This window comes from Eriocheir sinensis, chromosome 8, assembly GCF_024679095.1.
Source record: "Eriocheir sinensis breed Jianghai 21 chromosome 8, ASM2467909v1, whole genome shotgun sequence".
Lineage (NCBI taxonomy): Eukaryota > Metazoa > Arthropoda > Malacostraca > Decapoda > Varunidae > Eriocheir > Eriocheir sinensis.
This window is the reverse complement of record NC_066516.1, coordinates 18473544-18493864: the sequence shown is the minus strand read 5'-3', so window position 1 is coordinate 18493864 and position 20321 is coordinate 18473544. Positions and strand designations below refer to the sequence as shown.

Here is a 20321-nt window from a genome sequence, read left to right as displayed (position 1 = left end):
TATCTTGCCCGTATGCTGTCTGTGTGTGTGTGTGTGTGTGTGTGTGTGTGTGTGTGTGTGTGTGTGTGTGTGTGTTCTGATAAAAAGGTTCTCACGGATGTTGTTTCTTTTTTAGTAGAAATAAAAGCTGACTTAAAGGACGCTGCTGGGAGATGAGAGAGAGAGAGAGAGAGAGAGAGAGAGAGAGATTAGAGAGATTAGCGAGATTAACGGGCTCGCATAGGTAGCCCGTGAACTTCAATGATTAATACCTCTATACGCATTGAATATATATTACCGTTATTAAAAGTTAGCATTCACATCAGATCCAATAAGAGAAAAAATATTACCCGATAAGAGATAGGAAAATAACCCAAACACATTCCGGATAATCTATTAATCTTACTATCAGTCCTTTTTTGACGATAATCCGACCCGGCTGAAATTAAAATATCGAAAACACAAATTCGTGACATTCCTTCCTTCTTCAGTCCTTTCAGAGCGAGGCAGACGTTGTGTGTGGATTTTTTATTTTTTTCAATGGACTGAGGGTCGGAATGAATGAGTGAATGAATGAATGAATGAATGAAGGCAGTGAGAAAGAAAGAGAGAACGGTGTGAAGAAGGAAGAAACGAAGGAAAGAAGTAAGAAGGAAAGGGAGGTGCGGATGGATGGATGGATGGATTGAAGGAGGGAAAAAGGGGGGAAATTGGAAGGAAGGTAAGAAGGGAGGGAATTGAAGGAGGGAAGGAGAGAAATAGGAAAGAAGGTAAGGAGGGCGGGAATGAGGCAGGGAGGGAGGAGGAATAAAAAAAAAAAGTAGGCAATGAAGGAAGACTGAAGGAAGAAAGAAAATGAGGAAACAACGTATATAGAAACGGAAGGGAAGATAAAAGAAACGGAGGGAGATAGGAGATATAGATGGGTAACAGGAAGAGAGAGAAGAAGGAAGTGAAGAAAGCTGCGTATGGACGTGCTAATAGAAGAGTGAAAGAAGAAAGAAATGATGAGAGAATGAAGGAAAGAATCAAAAGAAGAAACTAAGGGTGAGAGGGAATGAAGGAAGGAAAGGAAAAAGGGATGAGCGGAGGAGGAGGAGGAGAGCAGGAAGTGAATGGAAGAAAGAAGGGAGAGGAGAAAGGGAGGGAAGAGAGGTTGCCAATAAGGAAACGAGAACGGAGGAGCGAAGTTTCTTTTATTATAATCGTAAGTTACTGTTATAAAAGTTACCGTTCGGCTGGAGAGGGCTGAGTGGATGCTAGATGAGTGAGATGGGACAGGAAGGGGCGGAAAGGAGTGGGAGAGAAGGGGGACAGTAGTGAAAGAAATCGCACGGAAGGGAAAGAATTGGACGCGATGGGAAAGCACATGAAGGGGTGGAATGGGAGATAATAGGCTCGGATGGGAAGGGATGGAAGAATAGAGACTGGAACGGCACGAGATGGGAAGGTACAGGAAGGAATGGAAAGGAATGACAGGGAATACAAACGAATGAAAATGTAATTGAAGGAATGCAAATAACTGGGATGGAAAGGAACTGGAAGGAAAGGGAATAGACTCAATGCGAAAAAATGCAGCAGAATGGCGCGGGAGAGGAAGGAAAGTGACGGGACAGGAAAAGAATAGCGGGAATGAGACGGGACGGCACGGCGCTGGGTGGCATTTCGGAAGCGTCTTGGCGGGAGCATCGTAACCCGAGTAAGTTTTATGCTCAGAACATATATATTTTTTTTAACCAAAGTGCCACACGTGCAGCTAAGGATGAACGCGCATGAGTGTGTGTGTGTGTGTGTGTGTGTGTGTGTGTGTGTGTGTGTGTGTGTGTGTGTGTGTGCTGGGGGTCTGTACTCTGTCATCCCTATGCAAAAACTGCAAGAGGAGGCAGCCCATAGCCAAGGTACTTCTTAAATAAGTCCCCCCCTCCCCCGAGAAACAGCCCAGCCAAGCCCATGTAGCAGTCAATCAAAAAGTCAGTCAGCCCGGCAGCCACCAGCCAGTCAGGTACCCAACCACAGCGGCAGCAAAAAAAGTCAGCCAACCAGCCAGTTTACAGCCATCCGTCCATCCATCCAGCCAATCAGCCAGTCAGCCAGTCAGTCACTCAGCCATCCAGCCATCAACCAACAAGGCACCCAATCACAGGCCGGCATAAAGGTAGCCAGTCTGCCAGCCACCAGCCTCACGCGGGCCGCCAGCACCGCTCACGGGCTGGCTCGTCATGGCGGGCGTACATCACGGGCTTCACCGCCGGGTGATGCTTTATACTAATTGGATGCGCGAGTGATTTATGAACTAATGGGATTATTCTCACATTTTGAATATTTCTGTGCCGCGTTGCATACATATAGATTGGCTTATTCGTTCATTCATTCAATCAGGGAAAATTGATGGAAGGATGGGCAGGGACGAAAAATTATGTATATATATATATATATATATATATATATATATATATATATATATATATATATATATATATATATATATATATATATATATATATATATATATATATATATATATATATATATATATATATATATATATATATATATATATATATATATATATATATATATATATATATAAATATATATATATATATATATATATATATATATATAGATATATATATATATATATATATATATATATATATATCGTGAGCTAGTCTCAATCACCCACACACACACACACACACACACACACACACACACACACATATATATATATATATATATATATATGACCATAAGTTACAATATTTATTTCCGCACAGGTGTACAGTAAAAGACGACTATACACACGACTCATGTATACGGCACTAACGGCAAGTGTTATTCATGCGGGAAAAATTCACAATCATAATTATTGTTATATACTCCACTGCTACACATTCAGGTACACAAAAGGTGAAACACATACATACGATACTAACTGGAAGGGTTGTGCATGCAGGGAAGGTGTACCATAACCTTTACTTTCTTTACACAGGTATGCAGCAGGAGGACGAGGACGAGGAGGAGGAGGAGGGAGTGGCGGCGTGAGAAGCGTGAAAAGTGTCGGAAAGGAGGAAAATGTTCGTCTCTCCCGTGCGTCGTCCTTTTGTGTGTGCGTCTGTGTTTGATCGTCTCGCGGGGCACGCTTCCTTCGCTGATGCTGAGGGACGTTCGTGTGGACTCGCCGTAATGCCAGCGGGGCGCGGCAAGACGAATGGTAAGTGCTATTTAATGTTGACAAATGCAAAGCAGCAGCAAACAGGAGCAAGCGAGACAGGAGCGGCGCTGTACACACTTCCTTAGGCGAGGATGTGTGTGCGTGTGTGTGTGTGTGTGTGTGTGTGTGTGTGTGTGTGTGTGTGTGTGTGTGTGTGTTTGAGAGGTTTTGAGAGGTTTTGAGAGAGAGAGAGAGAGAGAGAGAGAGAGAGAGAGAGAGAGAGAGAGAGAGAGAGAGAGAGACTAATAGTACCTTAGGAGGAACAACAGCAGGCAAAGCAGATGCAGAAGGAGAGGCAGAAGCAGGGCACACAGGCTTAATGAAGACCTTGGCAGCGATGTATTAATGTGCACAATGAGCCAAATGGAGTAATTGGTGAGTGTGTGTGTGTGTGTGTGTGTGTGTGTGTGTGTGTGTGTGTGTGTGTGTGTGTGTGTGTGTGTGAGATGGAAGTGGCTTATCATTGCGTTACGCTGCTGTTGGTTAGCCTTGATCTTGGGCCGAGTGATTCGCTTACAAACATGACATGCATATAGTACACACACGTAGGTCAGGAGCTTATTTGTATGATGATGATGATGATGATAAAGATGTGTCTCCTCCTAGTCTTGAAAAAAATAACGTTGAGAAATATTGCAGTGACGAGGGATGGTGATTGATAACATGAGAGAAAAAAAATACAGTGACATCTTCGTGGCCAAAATAGTCAATAGAATGAAAATGGAAACTGCTAATGGTAAGAAAGAAGCGTCCCCGTCCTCTAAATAAAAACAAAAAAAACAAAAAAAAAATGTCCAGAATAAATAAATACATTGGCGGAAAAGCTAAGCCACGGGAAGTGATGACTATGACTGATGAATATTAGAGTCGCATTGCTCATCTCACAGAAGAAATAAATATATATAACGAATGAAAAAAAAAAATAAACGAGTAGAGAGTTAAGCATGGCGAGGAAGGAAATAGCTGGTCGTCAGTATGGTGTTTCCGCGCGAGGCAAGAAGCTTACTTAATGGGGAGGCTTGACACACACACACACACACACACACACACACACACACACTCACAAGTCTCTCTCTCTCTCTCTCTCTCTCTCTCTCTCTCCAAGTCCGAGTCTGCGATAAGAGTTTAGTCTAATACAAGTGAATAGCAGACGCAGATAAGGTGGGCGGCGAGGAGGCGTGTGTCGCTGACGGACGTGTTCCGGAGAGTTGCTGTTGTTCTTAGACTTACACGCTCCTTTTTTTACACCCGAGAAAGTATGCGACGTGTTTGTGTTGTTAATGCCTGGTTTTGTGAATGGGGTTGGCGGGGCGATTTTTCCGCTTATCCCTCAGGCCGGGGCTCTGGATGGCTTAATTTGAAGGTTGAGTAAACACGGCGGATGGGGAGATGAGGAGGTGAGGAGATGGGAAGGAAGGTGGGAAGGGGAGGGAGGCGGAAGGGGGAATACCTGCTGTGGGTACGCAGGAGTTTTGTCGTTTGTCGTGTTTCTCTATTTGTGTGTGATTACGGGGAGTGGCAAGTAAGGTGGAATGGGATGGGAGGAGGAGAGGTGCGGTGGGCGTGGGAGGATGGGGAAGGGAGATAAGGGGAGTGAGAGGGGGATCATTGCCTGCTTTGGGTACGTACGTAGGAGTTTTGTTGCTTTGTCATCGTGTCGTGTTCCCGTGTCGTGGAGTGATTACGGGGAGTGGTTGATGCGAGGAGAGAAGGTGGGGAAGGGGAAGGGGGAGAGGGGGGCACTACCTGGTGTGGGCTTGCAGGAGTTTTGTCGCTTTGTCGTTGCGTCATGTTTCTCCGTCTGGGGATGATTACGGGGAGTAGCGTGTGATGCGGGGGAGGAGAAGTGTGGGCGGGGAGGGGAGGGAGGCGGGGGGGGGGGGGGGGCAATCACTGGTGTGGGTACGATGGGGTTTTGTCGTATTTTTGTTGTGTCGTGGAATGATAACGTAAAGGGTTGTGTTGCTGGGGGAGGAGAAGTGTGGGCGGGGAGGGGAGGGAGGGGGGGGGCAATCGCTGGTGTGGGTACGATGGGGTATTGTCGTATTGTCCCTGGTATTGTTGTTGTGTCGTGGAATGATAACGTAAAGGGTTGTGTTGCTGGGGGAGGAGGAGGAGGGAGGAAGGGTCATTTCGCGTGCGTGCTGGACACAGCGGGGACACGAAGAGCACATTCCCAGCGACTTACCTTCTCCGGCAGAGTCTCGTGGTCCCTGAGCTCGGTGTAGCGCCGTTGAACCCGCAGCTCCCGGAAGATCTGGTACACCATGCTGCTGTTGCACTTTTTCTGCGGCTGTTGCTAGTGTTGACGTTGACGCTGTCTTGAAGGGCTCGGCACGTCACTTCAACTGCAACCGCGTGGCTACTCTAGCGGCTGCCTCAACTCAACGCCTCCTGTGACTCGCCTCCTCGTGTTCTGTCACTCGGCGGGGTGGAGAGAGGCGCCGCTCCGTGGGCTGAACTGCCGGTTTTTGTCGACTCCTTCCAGCTGAGGACACACTCCGCGCGTACTACGGCCCGGCTCATGAATGAACCCACACGGCACTCATGAATGAACGTTCTGTTGCTCTTATCTCTGGCGGCACGGACGTGTGTTGTCATGAACAACACTCACTGCATCGGAAGACATGAGTGTGTTCACGCCTCACCAGCCAGCCGAGGAGCGTCTGTGTGGCGACCCAACCTGTCCCAGCGCGATGTGTCAGGCGGCGTGAGCGGCGAGGGGCTGGCGGCCTTCCCAGCACTCCGGCGGCCACGCGTCTGAGCCACACGTGAGCCACGACCACCACCACCACCACCGCCACCAGCTGCTCGGCGGCGCGGGGACGGTGCTCGCGTCGGGGCAGGAGCACCGCTTTGCTTATCTCGAGACAGCCGGGGCGCCAGACACTCCCACTGCACGTAAATAGTTGTAGGGGACGCAGTGTGTGTGTGTGTGTGTGTGTGTGTGTGTGTGACAGTAGACGCTCCGGCATGTCATGGCTCGCAGCAGCACGTCTCATCACCACGCGTTGGTAAATGTTTATTTACGTGGTTTTAAATCGATTATGTAAAAGTAAAGGACACAGACTCGTCAAACCCCCGGGAGCTTGTCAACGTCAACGCGGCGACAGTACTTTCGGTGTGCCAATCAGTCTGCCGCGCTGATTATTCTGTCACTTAGGAATATAATTAAGTGAAATCCGATTACGATCCCATACAGCCAGTAGACGTGTGTGTGTGTGTGTGTGTGTGTGTGTGACACACACACACACACACACACAGACGCACACATGCAGTACCGTACCTGTATGAGCCTTGCCGGCGCCGCCCCGGACTTCCCTCATGATTACGGCGGCGACCAGTTCCAGACGCTGATGACAACATAATTCTGGGGGCGTCGAGCGGCGGCCACGGCCACGCTTGGTATGCAGGGGCACGACACACCACCACCTCCACCTCCACCTCCACCTCCACGAGCGCGTTATCCCTCCCGGCTCCCCTGCACGAGGGTCTGTTTGCCCTCACGCTGCAGGCCACGCCGCAGGAATTTAGCGGAAGAGCGACGATACGTGCCGGGATTGGAGGAAGTGAGAGAAGAGGAGAGGGTGGAGCCGCGGGGGGGGTATGGAGGAGTGGTGAGGGTGGAGGGACGGCGGGGATCGGGGATAGAGAACAAAAGAGGGGGAATGTGGAGGAATGTAGGGGTGGAGGAACAAAGTAGAGGAGTATAGATGGATTATTGAGTGAATCATGGAGAGGGTGGAGGGGCAAGGGAGTGTAATAAGAGGACAGTAAATGAACTAGGGAGAGGAAGAGGTGGGACTCGCGGGACTAGGGAAAGGAGTGAGGGAAATGTTAGGGAATCAGGATGGTGGATTGACTAGGGAGAGGAGCAGGGAAGGTTGGATAGGCTGGGAAGAGGAGGAGGCAAGGTTGGAGAGGCTAGGACAGTGGTTCCCAAACTTTTTTACTTTTAGCCCCATATTGATTTCTAAGGAATCGTCACGCCCCCCCCCCCCCCATCCCTTGTTCACACAGACACACACACACACACACACACACACACACACACACACACACACACACACACACACACGAAAGCGAGTCCAACTTGTGATCATATATATAAATATATATATATTGAAACTCACGTGAGGATGATTCAAACGGTGTTATCACGAGTTGGACACGCTTTCGTCAGCAGGTACCCTCATGATGTGAGCAAGTGCTCATTATTGTCGATCTCTGGGTACTGCCAGGACCTCACACACCACACACCCCATCCCCCTTGCTCAAGGGGGGGCAGTAACCCCTCCTAGTCAACGGAAAGAATCCGGCCTGAGCGGGCTCCAACCGCCGCCTGTTTGGCCGTGAAGCCTTGCAGCGCGGCAGTCTAACCGATTGCGCTACCGGAGTGTGTGTGTGTGTGTGTGTGTGTGTGTGTGTGTGTGTGTGTGTGTGTGTGTGTGTGTGTGTGTGTGTATATATTTCTTTGCAAAACTAGAATTTTTGGCAGACGGAATCACGCCTCCCTTGTATCCAGCTCACGCCCCCCCCCCAGGGGGGCGTGCCCCCCAGTTTGCGAACCACTGGGCTAGGAGCAGAGAGGGGCAGGGAAGACTGGAGAGACTTGGGAAGAGGAGCAGGGAAGGTTGGGGAGGCTGGAAAGAGGAGCAGAGGAGGCTGGAGGGACTTGAAAAAGAGTGGATACAATCCGGAACGATGCTGTGAGGATCATGAAAGGAGCTCCACGATGAGTCCTGGTGGACAGCGGGCAACCCACACACGCCTTTGGCTCAGGCTGGCCAGCTGACACTGTCTGTCTGCTTGAATGTTATTATCGTGCTTCCGGCCGCAGGGTGGCGCCGGCAGACCCATGAATGCGCCTCGAAGCGGTGGGTCATGGCTGCTGCTCATGCATGTGTTTGTGTCTAGCAGCAGTCATTCCTCAGGCTTTCGTTCTCCTGTGTTCAAGGGAGGATATATATATATATATATATATATATATATATATATATATATATATATATATATATATATATATACACACACACACACACACACACGGTAGCTCAGTGGATAGAACGTCTGCCTCACAACCAGAAGGACCGGGGTTCGATTCCCCGGCCGGGTGAAGATAAGTTGGGTTTATCTTCTTTCACGTGTAGCCCCTGTTCACCTAACAGTGAGTAGGTACGCGACGTAAGGCGAGGAGTTGTGACCTCGTTGTCGCGGTGTGTTGTGTGTGAGCGGTCTCAGTCCTACCCAAAGATCGGTACTACGAGCTCTGTGCTCTTCAGTAGGGGAACGGCTGGCTGTCTCGAGAGAGACCCGCAGCAGACCAAGAGGTTAATTACACACACACACACACACACACACACTCAGCTTCTCTCGTATTGTGTTCACGTGAGGCAATAGACATTCGCTCAGCTTGTCCTTCTCTCGCTTCTCCTGATAACTTCGTCCGGCCGCCGCCATGCCTGGTGTGCCCGGCTCAGACCAAGGACGCACCATCTCAGAGTATTAGTCCTTCTCTCGAATCCATTCGCCTGTATCGTTTTTGCCTTTCAGTGAGGCAATAGACCGCGGAATGAGTCTTACTGCAATTGTAGCGACTGTCCTTCCACACCACGCACACGGCCGAGACTTTAGAACCCACTGGGTGACGGGGCATGAGATGGCACTTCAAAGGCCTTTAATGAAGTCCTAGCTCTCCAATTTAAGCTGAAAGTCGTCACTGTGGTCACAACTAATACTGAGACTAGCCGCGACAAGCCGGCGTGCAGCACACAGTCACTTGCTCTCTGCAACACATGGGGCCTTGAAACATTTGCCTTGCTGCATGAAGTTGCAATCAACCTCGCGGTGGTGCCATGGGGAGGAGGAGGAGGAGGTTGACGAGGCAGCCAGGTGTCCTCCATAAGATAAGCTGCCAGGTGTAGGTCCACTCAGGTGTGCAGGAGGTAATGCACAGAGTAACCAGCAGAAACGTCAGCATCACCTGGCGCAACACAAGCCCAGGTGCCTGAGAGTGCGGTCATTGCCTCAGTCAGAGCCGGCAGGAGAGTCTGAAGGGCAGCAGTGAGCGTCATCGTGGCTGTGCTGGCGTGCATTGAATTGCTGCTGCTGTTCGCTAGGAAGAGTAAGCGCTGTAATCAAATAGAGGAGTCCGCCCGTATGGAAATTAATAGAAATGCTGAAGGTAAATAAGAACCGAAGTGGCGACATTACTACTTATGAATTTCAAAACGTTGTCAGCCGTGTATAGATAAGTAACAGTCGAAATGCCAAAGGAAAAACAGTACTCTAGGCAAAACAAAATTAAAGGATACAGCTCAGAAACAGTCTTGTACTTCCATGAAAGAGTTGTGATGTCTCTATCTATGCTGGGAGTCTTATTACAATATTAAAGAAATACCGACGATGTTAGAAGTTTGTTTATGTAGTTGAGAGAGAGAGAGAGAGAGAGAGAGAGAGAGAGAGAGTCTTAGTAGAGTAATTAAAGATAGCCTACTCACCGTTCTTTAAGAGAGGATCAGTAAAATGGACACAATATTAGAACCGAGAAGATCCGGTTCAGCCCTGGAGCCAGAAAAAAACCCAACGTGTGTAAACCCTTAGAAGGAGTCTGTATACATAAGAGAAAATAGATAGACAAGTTTTTATCAAGAAAAGGAGGAGGAACCCGGTATAGACTTCTGACATTCAACGGAGGAGAGTAAAAATAGAGGAAAAAAAAGGGGGAGGGTAGTTTGGGGGGGGGGGGGGGGGGGCGTCGCTGTGGAAAAGTTTCGTCATAGACATTATCAAGTTGGAAGCTGAAAGGGAAAGGGAAGGAAAAGACAAGACGCGGCTATTGTTGAATTTAAGCAAAGGTCAGAGGGAAGACTTCAGCTTTAAACGAGAGAGAGAGAGAGAGAGAGAGAGAGAGAGAGAGAGAGAGAGAGAGAGAGAGAGAGAGAGAGAGAGAGAGAGAGAGAGAGAGAGAGAGAGAGAGAGAGAGAGAGAGAGAGATTACTGTGTGAACTGAAGATAGAAAAAAGAAAAAAGACGGACGGCGAAAAGACATGGACATATATTTTTGGCGAGATTTGCTTAGGCGCGAGCGAGGAGAAGCTTGACTTTTCCTCCCGTGCGTTATTCTTTCATTTATTCTCGTATTATTTCTTTCCCTGCGCCGAGTGGATTGCAGCAGTAATTGTTAAGTCCAATAGATTGTACGTTGTTATTCTGGGCGCAAGTACACAACACCAGTGGGCTTTTATATTTCTTTTTGTTTTATTTTTTTTCCCCTTGAGCGAGCTGCCTCCTCTACTGTAAAAAAAAAAAAAGAAGGCAAGAGATAAAGGATATATCAGAATGCGAAGTTAAGACATCTCAGATTGGAAATAATTACTGAGATTCACGGGATTAACACTCATGCTCGTATCCATTATAAGAGAATTGTATGGAAATAATTACTGAGATTCACGGGATTAACACTCATGCTCGTATCCATTTTAAGAGAATTGTATGGAAATAATTACTGAGATTCACGGGATTAATACTCATGCTCGTATCCATTATAAGAGAATTGTATGGAAATAATTACTGAGATTCACGGGATTAATACTCATGCTCGTATCCATTATAAGAGAATTGTATGGAAATAATTACCGAGATTCACGGGATTAATACTCATGCTCGTATCCATTATAAGAGAATTGTATGGAAATAATTACTGAGATTCACGGGATTAATACTCATGCTCGTATCCATTATAAGAGAATTGTATGGAAATAATTACCGAGATTCACGGGATTAATACTCATGCTCGTATCCATTATAAGAGAATTGTATGGAAATAATTACCGAGATTCACGGGATTAATACTCATGCTCGTATCCATTATAAGAGAATTGTATGGAAATAATTACCGAGATTCACGGGATTAATACTCATGCTTGTATCCATTATAAGAGAATTGTATATAAATGAATGAAAGGAGGATAACTGAGCGCATTTACGTGAAAGCTTTCGGGATTCATTTATGATTCTTTCACCTTTTACTTCATTAATATATTCGGTATATAGGAGTGCGGTAACGAAGTGTATGGAAAATATTGTACGTGTATGAAAATTGGAGTTGGGCACCAGCTAGGAAAGGGATGAACGCGAAACAGGAAAAAAAGAAAAAAATGACACAAAATAAGAAAAATATAAAGGGGGAAAAAAATGCTATTGAGTTACACATAATGGAGTTAAACGGAAAATATATATACACGAGACTAGAAGAGTAGGAACGATCGGTGTAGTTTGAGAAAGAATTAATACGGGCTGTTAGTCTCGTCTCAGAGTTTGTCAGAGTTACAAATTGGATGGGCTTTGCGGTAACTTTTTTTTTGTTACGTGCAGGTCGTTAGGGAAAGGAAGGCTTAATTGGCGTCTCGTTGGCAGGCTTGGTGAGCGAACTGAAGAAAGTGAAGGAAGTCGATCATATAGAAAGAGAGAGTTAGGTTGAGTGATTGACTGACTTGGCATGTGTGTGTGTGTGTGTGTGTGTGTGTGTGTGTGTGTGTGTGTATGTGTATGTGTGTGTGTGTGTGTGTGTGTGTGTGTGTGTGTGCTGGTCGTCGGACAGGGCATCGTGGACGGGCGGCGCAACATGGGCGTCGTGTGGACCGTGGACGTTAACCGGAGGGGGAGGGGGGGGGGTCTCTCTCTCTCTCTCTCTCTCTCTCTCTCTCTCTCTTCACTTCTATAGCCCCGCGGACGGCCGAATCCCCAAAGCCATTCCCTTTAAATGGAACTTTAAGTAAGCCTTCTTGTTCCTTGGAGGTGCCGGTCATCAGGACACTTAGAATGATGTGTCGCTGGTAAAGTGAATGAGCAAGAGGAGGTCGTCCGTATCGTAACATTTATGCTTTCGAATCCAGCATTAGTGGCCTCAAGGGTATGGAGGATGATTCCTTTGTCCGCCTCCCCGTGGTTTGCCTGCAGCGTTGGAATGACTCCCCGTGTTGTCGAGTATCAGTCAGGTTTGCTGCCACCAACAACTATCTCCTTGTCTTCCTTGTTTTCGTGTAAAACAATGAAGTTCTTCCATGCTTGGGGTAGTGCACGATCCTCCCGGCCAATCGCCTTTCGATTTGGTTTCTTCATCTGCCCTTTTCGTCCTTATTGCTGACCTGATAGATCAAGGCCTGTACTGATCAGACACAACGTCAATCCAGGAAACCATGCCACTGAACTTCTTCATCACAGACTTCTCGAAGTTTTTGGCACAGTCACCGAAGGTCTTGCACTTTCGTGGGTTCTCTAGAGACTGAGTGAATGCACGGCCATCGATTATGATGCATGTTTTGCTTGTTGTTTCTGGTGCTCCTTTGACTTTCTCTACACATGTGTCAATGGTTAGCAAGGGAAACATTCCAGACTTCTTGGTACTGGTCATCCTTTTATCGGTGTTTGCCAAACTAAGTGGTACAGCTGACGATTGTTTTGTGAAGATTGACTACCCCCCCACCTTTGAAAACATTGAAGAGTCTCTGGGTCTGTTGCCTATCCGCTTTGATTGTCTTGCTGACCCGCTGCTTTTGACCGTGGACAGGTGTTTTGTACAGCGTTGCAAACGTTTTAGACTTCTGGCGCTTCTTGCGATCGAGTAAAGGCACTGTCTTTACAATAATCTCTCCTTTGTATTCTTTAACACAACTGCTTCTCCTCTATCCTTGGCTGTGAGGTCTGCAGTTACCTCTTCTGAGGCAATGTCGTTGGTAGTCAGCGATCTCAGCCTTCTCAAAAACGGGGATGTGTCTTCTTGACTGGATGGTATGAACACCTTTAGACGCTGAAACTGGGCCTCAAGCTTGGATACAGCATTCCAGGCCTGTTTTATTTTGGATGGAAGGCCATCTTCCCGAGCAGAAAGGTCGTCATTGTGAAGGGCAAAGAGGTGCAAAGTGCCCTCTGATATCTGGGGCCTCTCGTACCAGGCTGTGCAAAAGCGGTCCTATACCTACACCTGTACTCGCCAAAAATAGTTGGGGTGTGGTCTGGTAACAAATGCAGGCCAAGCTTTGATTGGAACCCTCACGTCAATGTCATTAAAAAAGAGACAAGTTATCCCAACGCCCTGAAAATCCGGTGCATTAATGTTTTTTGACATATTTTTATATATTCAAATATTTCTTCACATTTAAATATTATTATGGAATTTAAAACTCTTTTACCTCGTTATTTCCTCAATATTTCCTGCCAGACCTAACATTATTTAAAAAAAAAACAGTATTAGATGCGGAAACAAAAATTTTGACCTGACTTTGACCTTCATTTTGATTTAATTTTGATCTAAAAGGCCAAATGTCATTTTGGCAACCGGGTGATTCTGAATGCTTGGACCATAGTGATACTTTCTAGCACGGTTGCCATCTTTGAACAAAAAATGCCATCAAAAGATTTTTGGCACACATCCTGGTGTTGGTCTGCCGACTAATCTCCATCTAGTTTCTTTCTTCCTTCCTTTCCTCCTCCTCCTTCCTCTCCTTCCTGCCATCCTTTGCCTTCCCTTTTCATTATATACCTTCTTTCTTCTTCCTCTTCCTTACTCTCTTCCTCCTTCCCTCTTCCTCTTTCCCTCTATCCTTCTTGCTATCCATTTCCTCTCCTCACTGTGCCTTCTTCCCTACTTCAGCTCCCTCGCTCCCTGCCTCCCATCATTTCTTTCTGTAATTCGTGGCACTATTTCCTTTCTTTACTTTCAACATCTTTCTCTTTCTCTCCCTCCATCCCTCCCTTTCTCCCTCCTTCCATCCTTCACCATCCTTCCCTCCTCATCTCATTCGGTGCACCCTTTCCTTTCCCATAGTGTCCCTCCCTTTCCCTCCCTTTCTTTCCTTCCCTCCCTGCCATTACCCTTTCCTATTCTTTCCTTTCCCTTTCCTTCCGCAGCAATGGAGTCCGTGTAAAGGTAAGGGCCAAGACGAAGGTTTAAGGGCACTGCTGACGTTTAGTTGATCATTAAATTATTCCGCCTTAGAGTTTCACGGGCGAGCAGCTTTTATGGGTTTTAATCTCCTTTTTCCTTTCATTATTTTCATTATTCTTGTTATTTATTATACTGGGGTCGAGAGCTCGATTGAGGGAGCTGAATAATGAATATGAGAGAGAGAGAGAGAGAGAGAGAGAGAGAGAGAGAGAGAGAGAGAGAGAGAGAGAGAGAGAGAGAGAGAGAGAGAGAGAGAGAGAGAGAGAGAGAGAGAGAGAGAGAGAGAGAGAGAGAGAGAGAGAGAGAGAGAGAGAGAGAGAGAGAGAGAGAGAGAGAAACCCAATTGTGGCACCCGAGGAAATAATTAATTTGCCTGTAATTATCGTTTTCCGTAATACGATAACTTTTTAGCTTTTTGTCGTATATATTTTTGTAATTTTTAAGATTCACCTATGTATGGCACCAGTAAAAACAATAGTAGTCTTCTTCTTCTTCTTCTTCTTCTTCTTCTTATTATTATTATTATTATTATTATTATTATTATTATTATTATTATTATTATTATTATTATTATTATTGTCGATATTATTATTATTATTATTATTATTATTATTATTATTATTATTATTATTATTATTATTATTATTATTATTATTATTATCATCATCATCATCATCATCATCATCATCATCATCATCATCATCATCATCATCATCATCATCATCATCATCATCATTATTATTATTATTACTATTGTAAGGACATTTTTCGACAAGTTGAGTGAAGGAGGAGGAAGGAAACACGGGTGTGTTTGAGATGAGTGTATTCCCGACTAGTTTCGCTTTCGCTTCAGAGGGGAACTGAGGTGGCTCAGGTGTCATCCTGCTATATATAGGACACATCTCACATGCTTGCTGCTCAGAGACAAGGTCGGAGGTCAGCAGGTCACGCCCTTCTGCCCATCTTCCGCCGGCTGGCACGGTGGTGTAACTTATCCTTTCTTATCTGGTCGCCTCGTTCTCATTATTGTTATTATTATTATTATTATTATTATTATTATTATTATTATTATTATTATTATTATTATTATTATTATTATCATTATTATCATTATTATTAGTCTAATATTAATATTATTATAATAATAATAATAATTGTTGTTGTTGTTGTTGTTGTTGTTGTTGTTGTTGTTGTTGTTGTTGTTAGGAGTAGTAGTATAAGGTGGATACGATGCCCTACCTCTCCACACACTTGACAACAGTCAGTCCTCGGGTAGAGGTCAGTCAAACCAGTTGTTGCAAGAACCTCACGGAGTCGAAGGGAATCCCAGGGTGATGCACGATGCACTAAACCAAACGCCTTTTTGAGATCGACACAGACTGCAAGCAGCCCCTTTTGGTTGGCGCTGAAGCAGTATGCGAAGTGCGTTGTAGACTTAACAAGCTTGAACCCTGGCTGCTCATCTCTATTTAGCCAGCAATTGGCTGCAACTTCGCAGGAGGAATGAATGGGTTAGAATCTTGCCAGGCACACTGAGTACAGCAATACCACGGTAGTTGTTGTAGTCCCGACGGTTCACTTTTTGTTTCTAGGAGAGGAGCAGCCTCCATTACCAGACTGCCCATACTGATATAAGGCAGTCATCAAGGCTATGTAACTCACGGATCGTGGCAAATCCTTCAGAATTGAGAAGCTCCTGCCTGATGTTAAAAACATCAACTGCTTTGCCACCCCTGAACCTTTCCACAGCTTCTCTGACAGCTTCTCTGACCTCGTCGTGAGAGGCTGGGGATTCGTCGATGGGTGGATCAGCATCCTTTTTTCTTATCCAGCGATTGGAAGCTGCCCGCTCGGAAGGACTGCCATGTGTACAACTGTTTAAAATTCTCAGCCGAACGAGCCTTCTGCCCATCCAGGTGTGACACAAGCCAACTATTAGCTTTTCGGATAGCACTCACCTGAAGAGATGCTTGGAGCGGAGCTTCTTCAGGACTCGATAGGCAAGTCTTTCAATTGTGCTGAAGTGCCCTTCGACATCCTCAGTGAGACTCTTGATATACCTCTCCTTATATTTCCTAAAGGGAGCTCTATTATAATTATAGTACTACGTCGTGAATCCCAGCAAGCCCGGCAGCGCGACTCTTCGATATTTTCCAGCGTTATCCCCGAGGCAAAGTGACCTCGGGCGCTCTCCATATGCAGCCTGGAGAGTTTCACGATTGAAGTTATGCCTCATGAATACCGTGCGTATTGAAACAAATTGACTCGTCCCCAGTAAAGAGCAACCTTACTTGAAATAGTGACGCAGTCCTCCTCCCCACAAATGGTAACCCAGCCCAACCTAAATGGGAACTGTCTCCCGTCTTTAATGGTAACCTACCATCCCGACATCAAGGTGTACATAAAAGAGACAAATATCAATAGCAAGAGAAAGACATAGATAGGCACAGCAGTGAGATAATGGTGATAAATTAATACAATAGTCTACACTTCTAAGTTACAGAAAATGGAGATCAGGAGAGAAAACGTAATATGAGTAACTAAATGAAAATGATAAACCTAAATTTTTTTTTCTTAAATTTTTTCTTTTCAGTCAGAGCATATTATGGATACGCATATGATGTGAATACGCCTCTGTGGTCTAGTGGTTAGCGTGCCTGGCTACCACTCCACGGGCCAGGGTTCGAATCCCGGCCCGGGCAGTCGGCGTGCAGCTCACCCAGCTGTTCATCCTCCCTAATAACACTCTCTCTCTCTCTCTCTCTCTTACACACACACACACACACACACACACACACACACACACTGATATAAGGCACGTGAGCACCCAAGAGTTTATCAAATCCACACACTCATCAATGCTCATGTTTTATTCCATAGTCAAGAAGTGTTCATATACGTATTTGGGATACAAACAGTATAATTAAGCCACTAAGGAATGCACCGTAGTAAAGCGAGACTGGGAGCCGGGAAGATCTCCGAAAAGGGAACCCAGGGGCCGGTCAGCCAGTCAGCCAACGAGTCTTAAGCTAGGTCAGGTTCAGTTAGGGTCAGGTAGGGCGGAAGGTGAGGCAAGGAAGGGTGATGTGGGGTGGGAGCAGCCGTGTCTCTTCTTACTGATGCCCCCGAGTAAGCCGAATCCGTATAACCGTCACTAACTGCGGGAAAGACGAAAGAAACAATCATTATTTTTCACTACATTTCTAGGGGTAAGCTTTAGCAAAGATAATACAAAACCTTCCGTGTCTATCATCTTTCCTTAGGTTTTGGATTTGACAGGTAGGTAAAGAACGTACGCGTGAGAGAAACTTAACCCCTTGTAATAATTTTATATTCGTAGAGTTTAAAAAGACAAGACTGTTCTCCATAAGCAAAGAAGTCTCTCCATGCATATTTTTTTTTTTTAGATATTAAGCAAAGACAAAGGCAAAACAAAACCCTCTATGCTTATCCTATTTCCAAAAAAAGAGTAGTAATTGCGAGGAAAGAAAACAAACAAACAAATCCCTTCACTAGAGTTCATATTTTTCAGAGATTAAGCTGAGGCAAAGAGTTGGCAAAATCCTCATCAGTCATCGATATTAATACCTACCGGTAGATTTTACTTTCGCATCGTCAGTAATGTCAGACAGACCAAGAGGGCGCGCAAGGAAACAAAACTCCGTAATTATCATCTTGCCTCATACTTTGCATTATTGTCAATGTTGTTAGTATCAGGCGGTTAATAAAAGACGTTCGCAAAAGGAATCAACAACCTTTCAAAGCTGTTGTCATCCTTCGAGGGCGGCCCTGTCCTCTACCACTGACTTGCTCTCCAGGATGTCCTCGGTGTCGGGCGCGTCTCTCTTGCACCTTGTGCACTTCCTCTTGGTGGTGGGGGCTGCGGTGGTGGTCGTGGTGGTGGTGGTGACGGGCTGCGGATGGGGAAGGAGTCAGTCACAAAGTCTCGTCATTCAGGCCGGGTTAGTGGTGTCTTCCTTGTGAGGCTTCTGAGATGTGAGGACGTGCTCGTAATTGAATAGTAGATCAGTTTAATAGAAGCAAGATGACTTTGTAGAAATAGAACTGTATTGATTTTAATATGAGACGTATGAACGTCGGTTTTAGATGGGAAGAAACAAGACCCAGGGAGAGGAATAGTACTAGTGAAAATGTCATTGGTAATAATAATGATACTACTACTACTACTACTACTACTGCTGCTAAGAATAAGAATATATATAATAAAAATAAGTGATACAATAACGATAGTAATGGCGATAATAAAAATACTAGCAATGACAAGAAAACACACCATTAAGGACTATATAAACACGGAGGCAAAACCATCAGAAGCCTATATATATATATATATATATATATATATATATATATATATATATATATATATATATATATATATATATATATATATATATATATATATATATATATATATATTTAAACAAGGAGGAAAGAAAGTTTGACTATTATGGCAATTTTGACTTTTTTTCGGCGAATGTTTCCTTTTAATCCCAGGGAAACGTGATCCTCAATATCTACACCCGAGCGACCACCTGAATGCCACGCCTGCGCACCCTGACTCACCAGACTGGGCATGAGGGGCTGGTAGAAGGTCTTGGAGCCGTAGGTCATGGCCAGGCAGTACGACGGCGTCGCGCTGGACGGGCAGTAGCTGGGGAGGGAGAAGGGGAGGAATGGGGTGAACAGCATTATAACAAGCGTGGGGCAGTGGTGGAGAAGCGGGGAGGAAGGGGGTGAACAGCATTACAACAAATGGCGCCACCATAAAAATTGCCTGCGCCATGACGGGCTTGGGCCGACCACCAGGTCCCTGAAGATAGCCTAGCGGCGCTACAGGCGAAGACGTAATAAAAAAAAAATAAAAAAAAAGAAGCATGCCAATACTCTTTTTTTTATTTATTTCCTCGGCCTTCCCTGTGACTCACTTCCCCCATGACTCACTTCCCTCCTGTGGACTATAATGATTGATGGTACTCCGTCTTTTGCATTGTGAGATGTTCTTCCACCTTTTCACGGGTTAGCCTCTCATCAGATGCCAGTAGTTTTAAAAGTATTGATAAAAACAAACGGATATGTCTGGGTGACTGGACATTGTCTGGTCTTACTCTGATGAGGCCAATACAAAGTTAGGAGTACCGATAATATGTATAATTATTCTGCTCGACTAAAGGCTCGATTTAAGTATCTGACTTACACTCATATTCTAGAATTTGTCAGTTAAATGATTAATGTTCTTCGGTCCCCAGTAAAAAAACTCATATTTGTATCTAACCGTGCAGTACGTGTGTATCCAAATAATTCAGTGAAGGCATTTTCAACAAATCATCAAGCCATTGACACCGTTTGCACCTACTTACGTAATGACGTAGGTTGGCTGTTTCGGTACTGGCCTCGTCATTGGCACTGGTATCGGGCTTGGAATTGGGTATGGGATTGGGGATAGCGTCGGCATGGGCATAGGCTGGATGTTCTGTCGCTGGAGGCAGCAGTAATTGTTTGGCTGATAGGGGTACTGGCATGGGTTGACGGGGCACTGGTAGGGTGGCTGCGTTGGCGGCAGCGTCGGCAATGGCGGCAGGGTTGGTTGTGCCGTAGGTCGGTAAAGGCAACAATGATTATGAGGATGATAAGGGTACTGGCAGGGGTTGACGGGGCACTGCATGGGGGGGCGTGTTGGTGGTACGGTTGGAGGTAAGGTTGGCAGAAGGGTTGGAGGTGCTGTTGGTCGTATAGGACAGCAGTAATTATTGGGCGGGTACGGGTATTGGCATGGGTTCACAGGGCAGTTGACGGGAGGCTGTGTCGGTCGTGGTGTTGGTGATGGTGTTGATGCAATACAGCAAGGATTGTAATACTGACTAGGATACTGGCACGAGGTCATCCCACAAGCAGTAGAGGATGCAGGGTAGTAACTCCCCACAGCAGTGACAGCACTGCCGTAGTTGCCGTACGGATACATGGCTTTGGCACTGGCCTGCGCAGCGACAGCAGCCACGACCACCATCACGGCCTGCAAGTGCCAGAGGAAATGTTAGGGAAGAAAGGGCCGAAATAAAATTAAATCTAACAATATGAATTTAAAAATATAAGACGCATAATATATTTAAGAACATTTATCTTGGGAATGATTTGTTAAAAGTTAATTGATATCTT

General features: G+C 45.7%; 3 protein-coding genes across 4 annotated transcripts in view; 1 reads left to right on the top strand and 2 right to left on the bottom strand.

Moving 5' to 3' along the window:
* Positions 1–5997, bottom strand: part of LOC126995621 (uncharacterized) — a 77622-nt gene extending 71625 nt beyond the window's left edge. The window contains exon 1 of the mRNA XM_050855333.1: positions 5385–5997. Within this exon, the coding sequence (XP_050711290.1) occupies positions 5385–5465 (81 nt within the window). The 5' untranslated portion in view covers positions 5466–5997. The remainder of the gene's footprint in view (positions 1–5384) is intronic.
* Positions 3010–20321, top strand: part of LOC126995618 (uncharacterized) — a 34442-nt gene continuing 17130 nt past the window's right edge. The window contains exon 1 of the mRNA XM_050855328.1: positions 3010–3196. Within this exon, the coding sequence (XP_050711285.1) occupies positions 3194–3196 (3 nt within the window). The 5' untranslated portion in view covers positions 3010–3193. The remainder of the gene's footprint in view (positions 3197–20321) is intronic.
* Positions 16997–20321, bottom strand: part of LOC126995620 (uncharacterized) — a 5104-nt gene continuing 1779 nt past the window's right edge. The window contains exons 2-5 of one of the 2 annotated variants that reach the window (XM_050855332.1): positions 19526–20178; positions 18732–18819; positions 17952–18058; positions 16997–17302 (exon numbers count right to left, since the gene is read on the bottom strand). In XM_050855332.1, the coding sequence (XP_050711289.1) occupies positions 17299–17302; positions 17952–18058; positions 18732–18819; positions 19526–20178 (852 nt within the window). In that variant the 3' untranslated portion in view covers positions 16997–17298. Of the gene's footprint in view, positions 17303–17899; positions 18059–18731; positions 18820–19525; positions 20179–20321 lie in introns of both variants that reach the window. The other variant, XM_050855330.1, reaches the window with a different exon arrangement.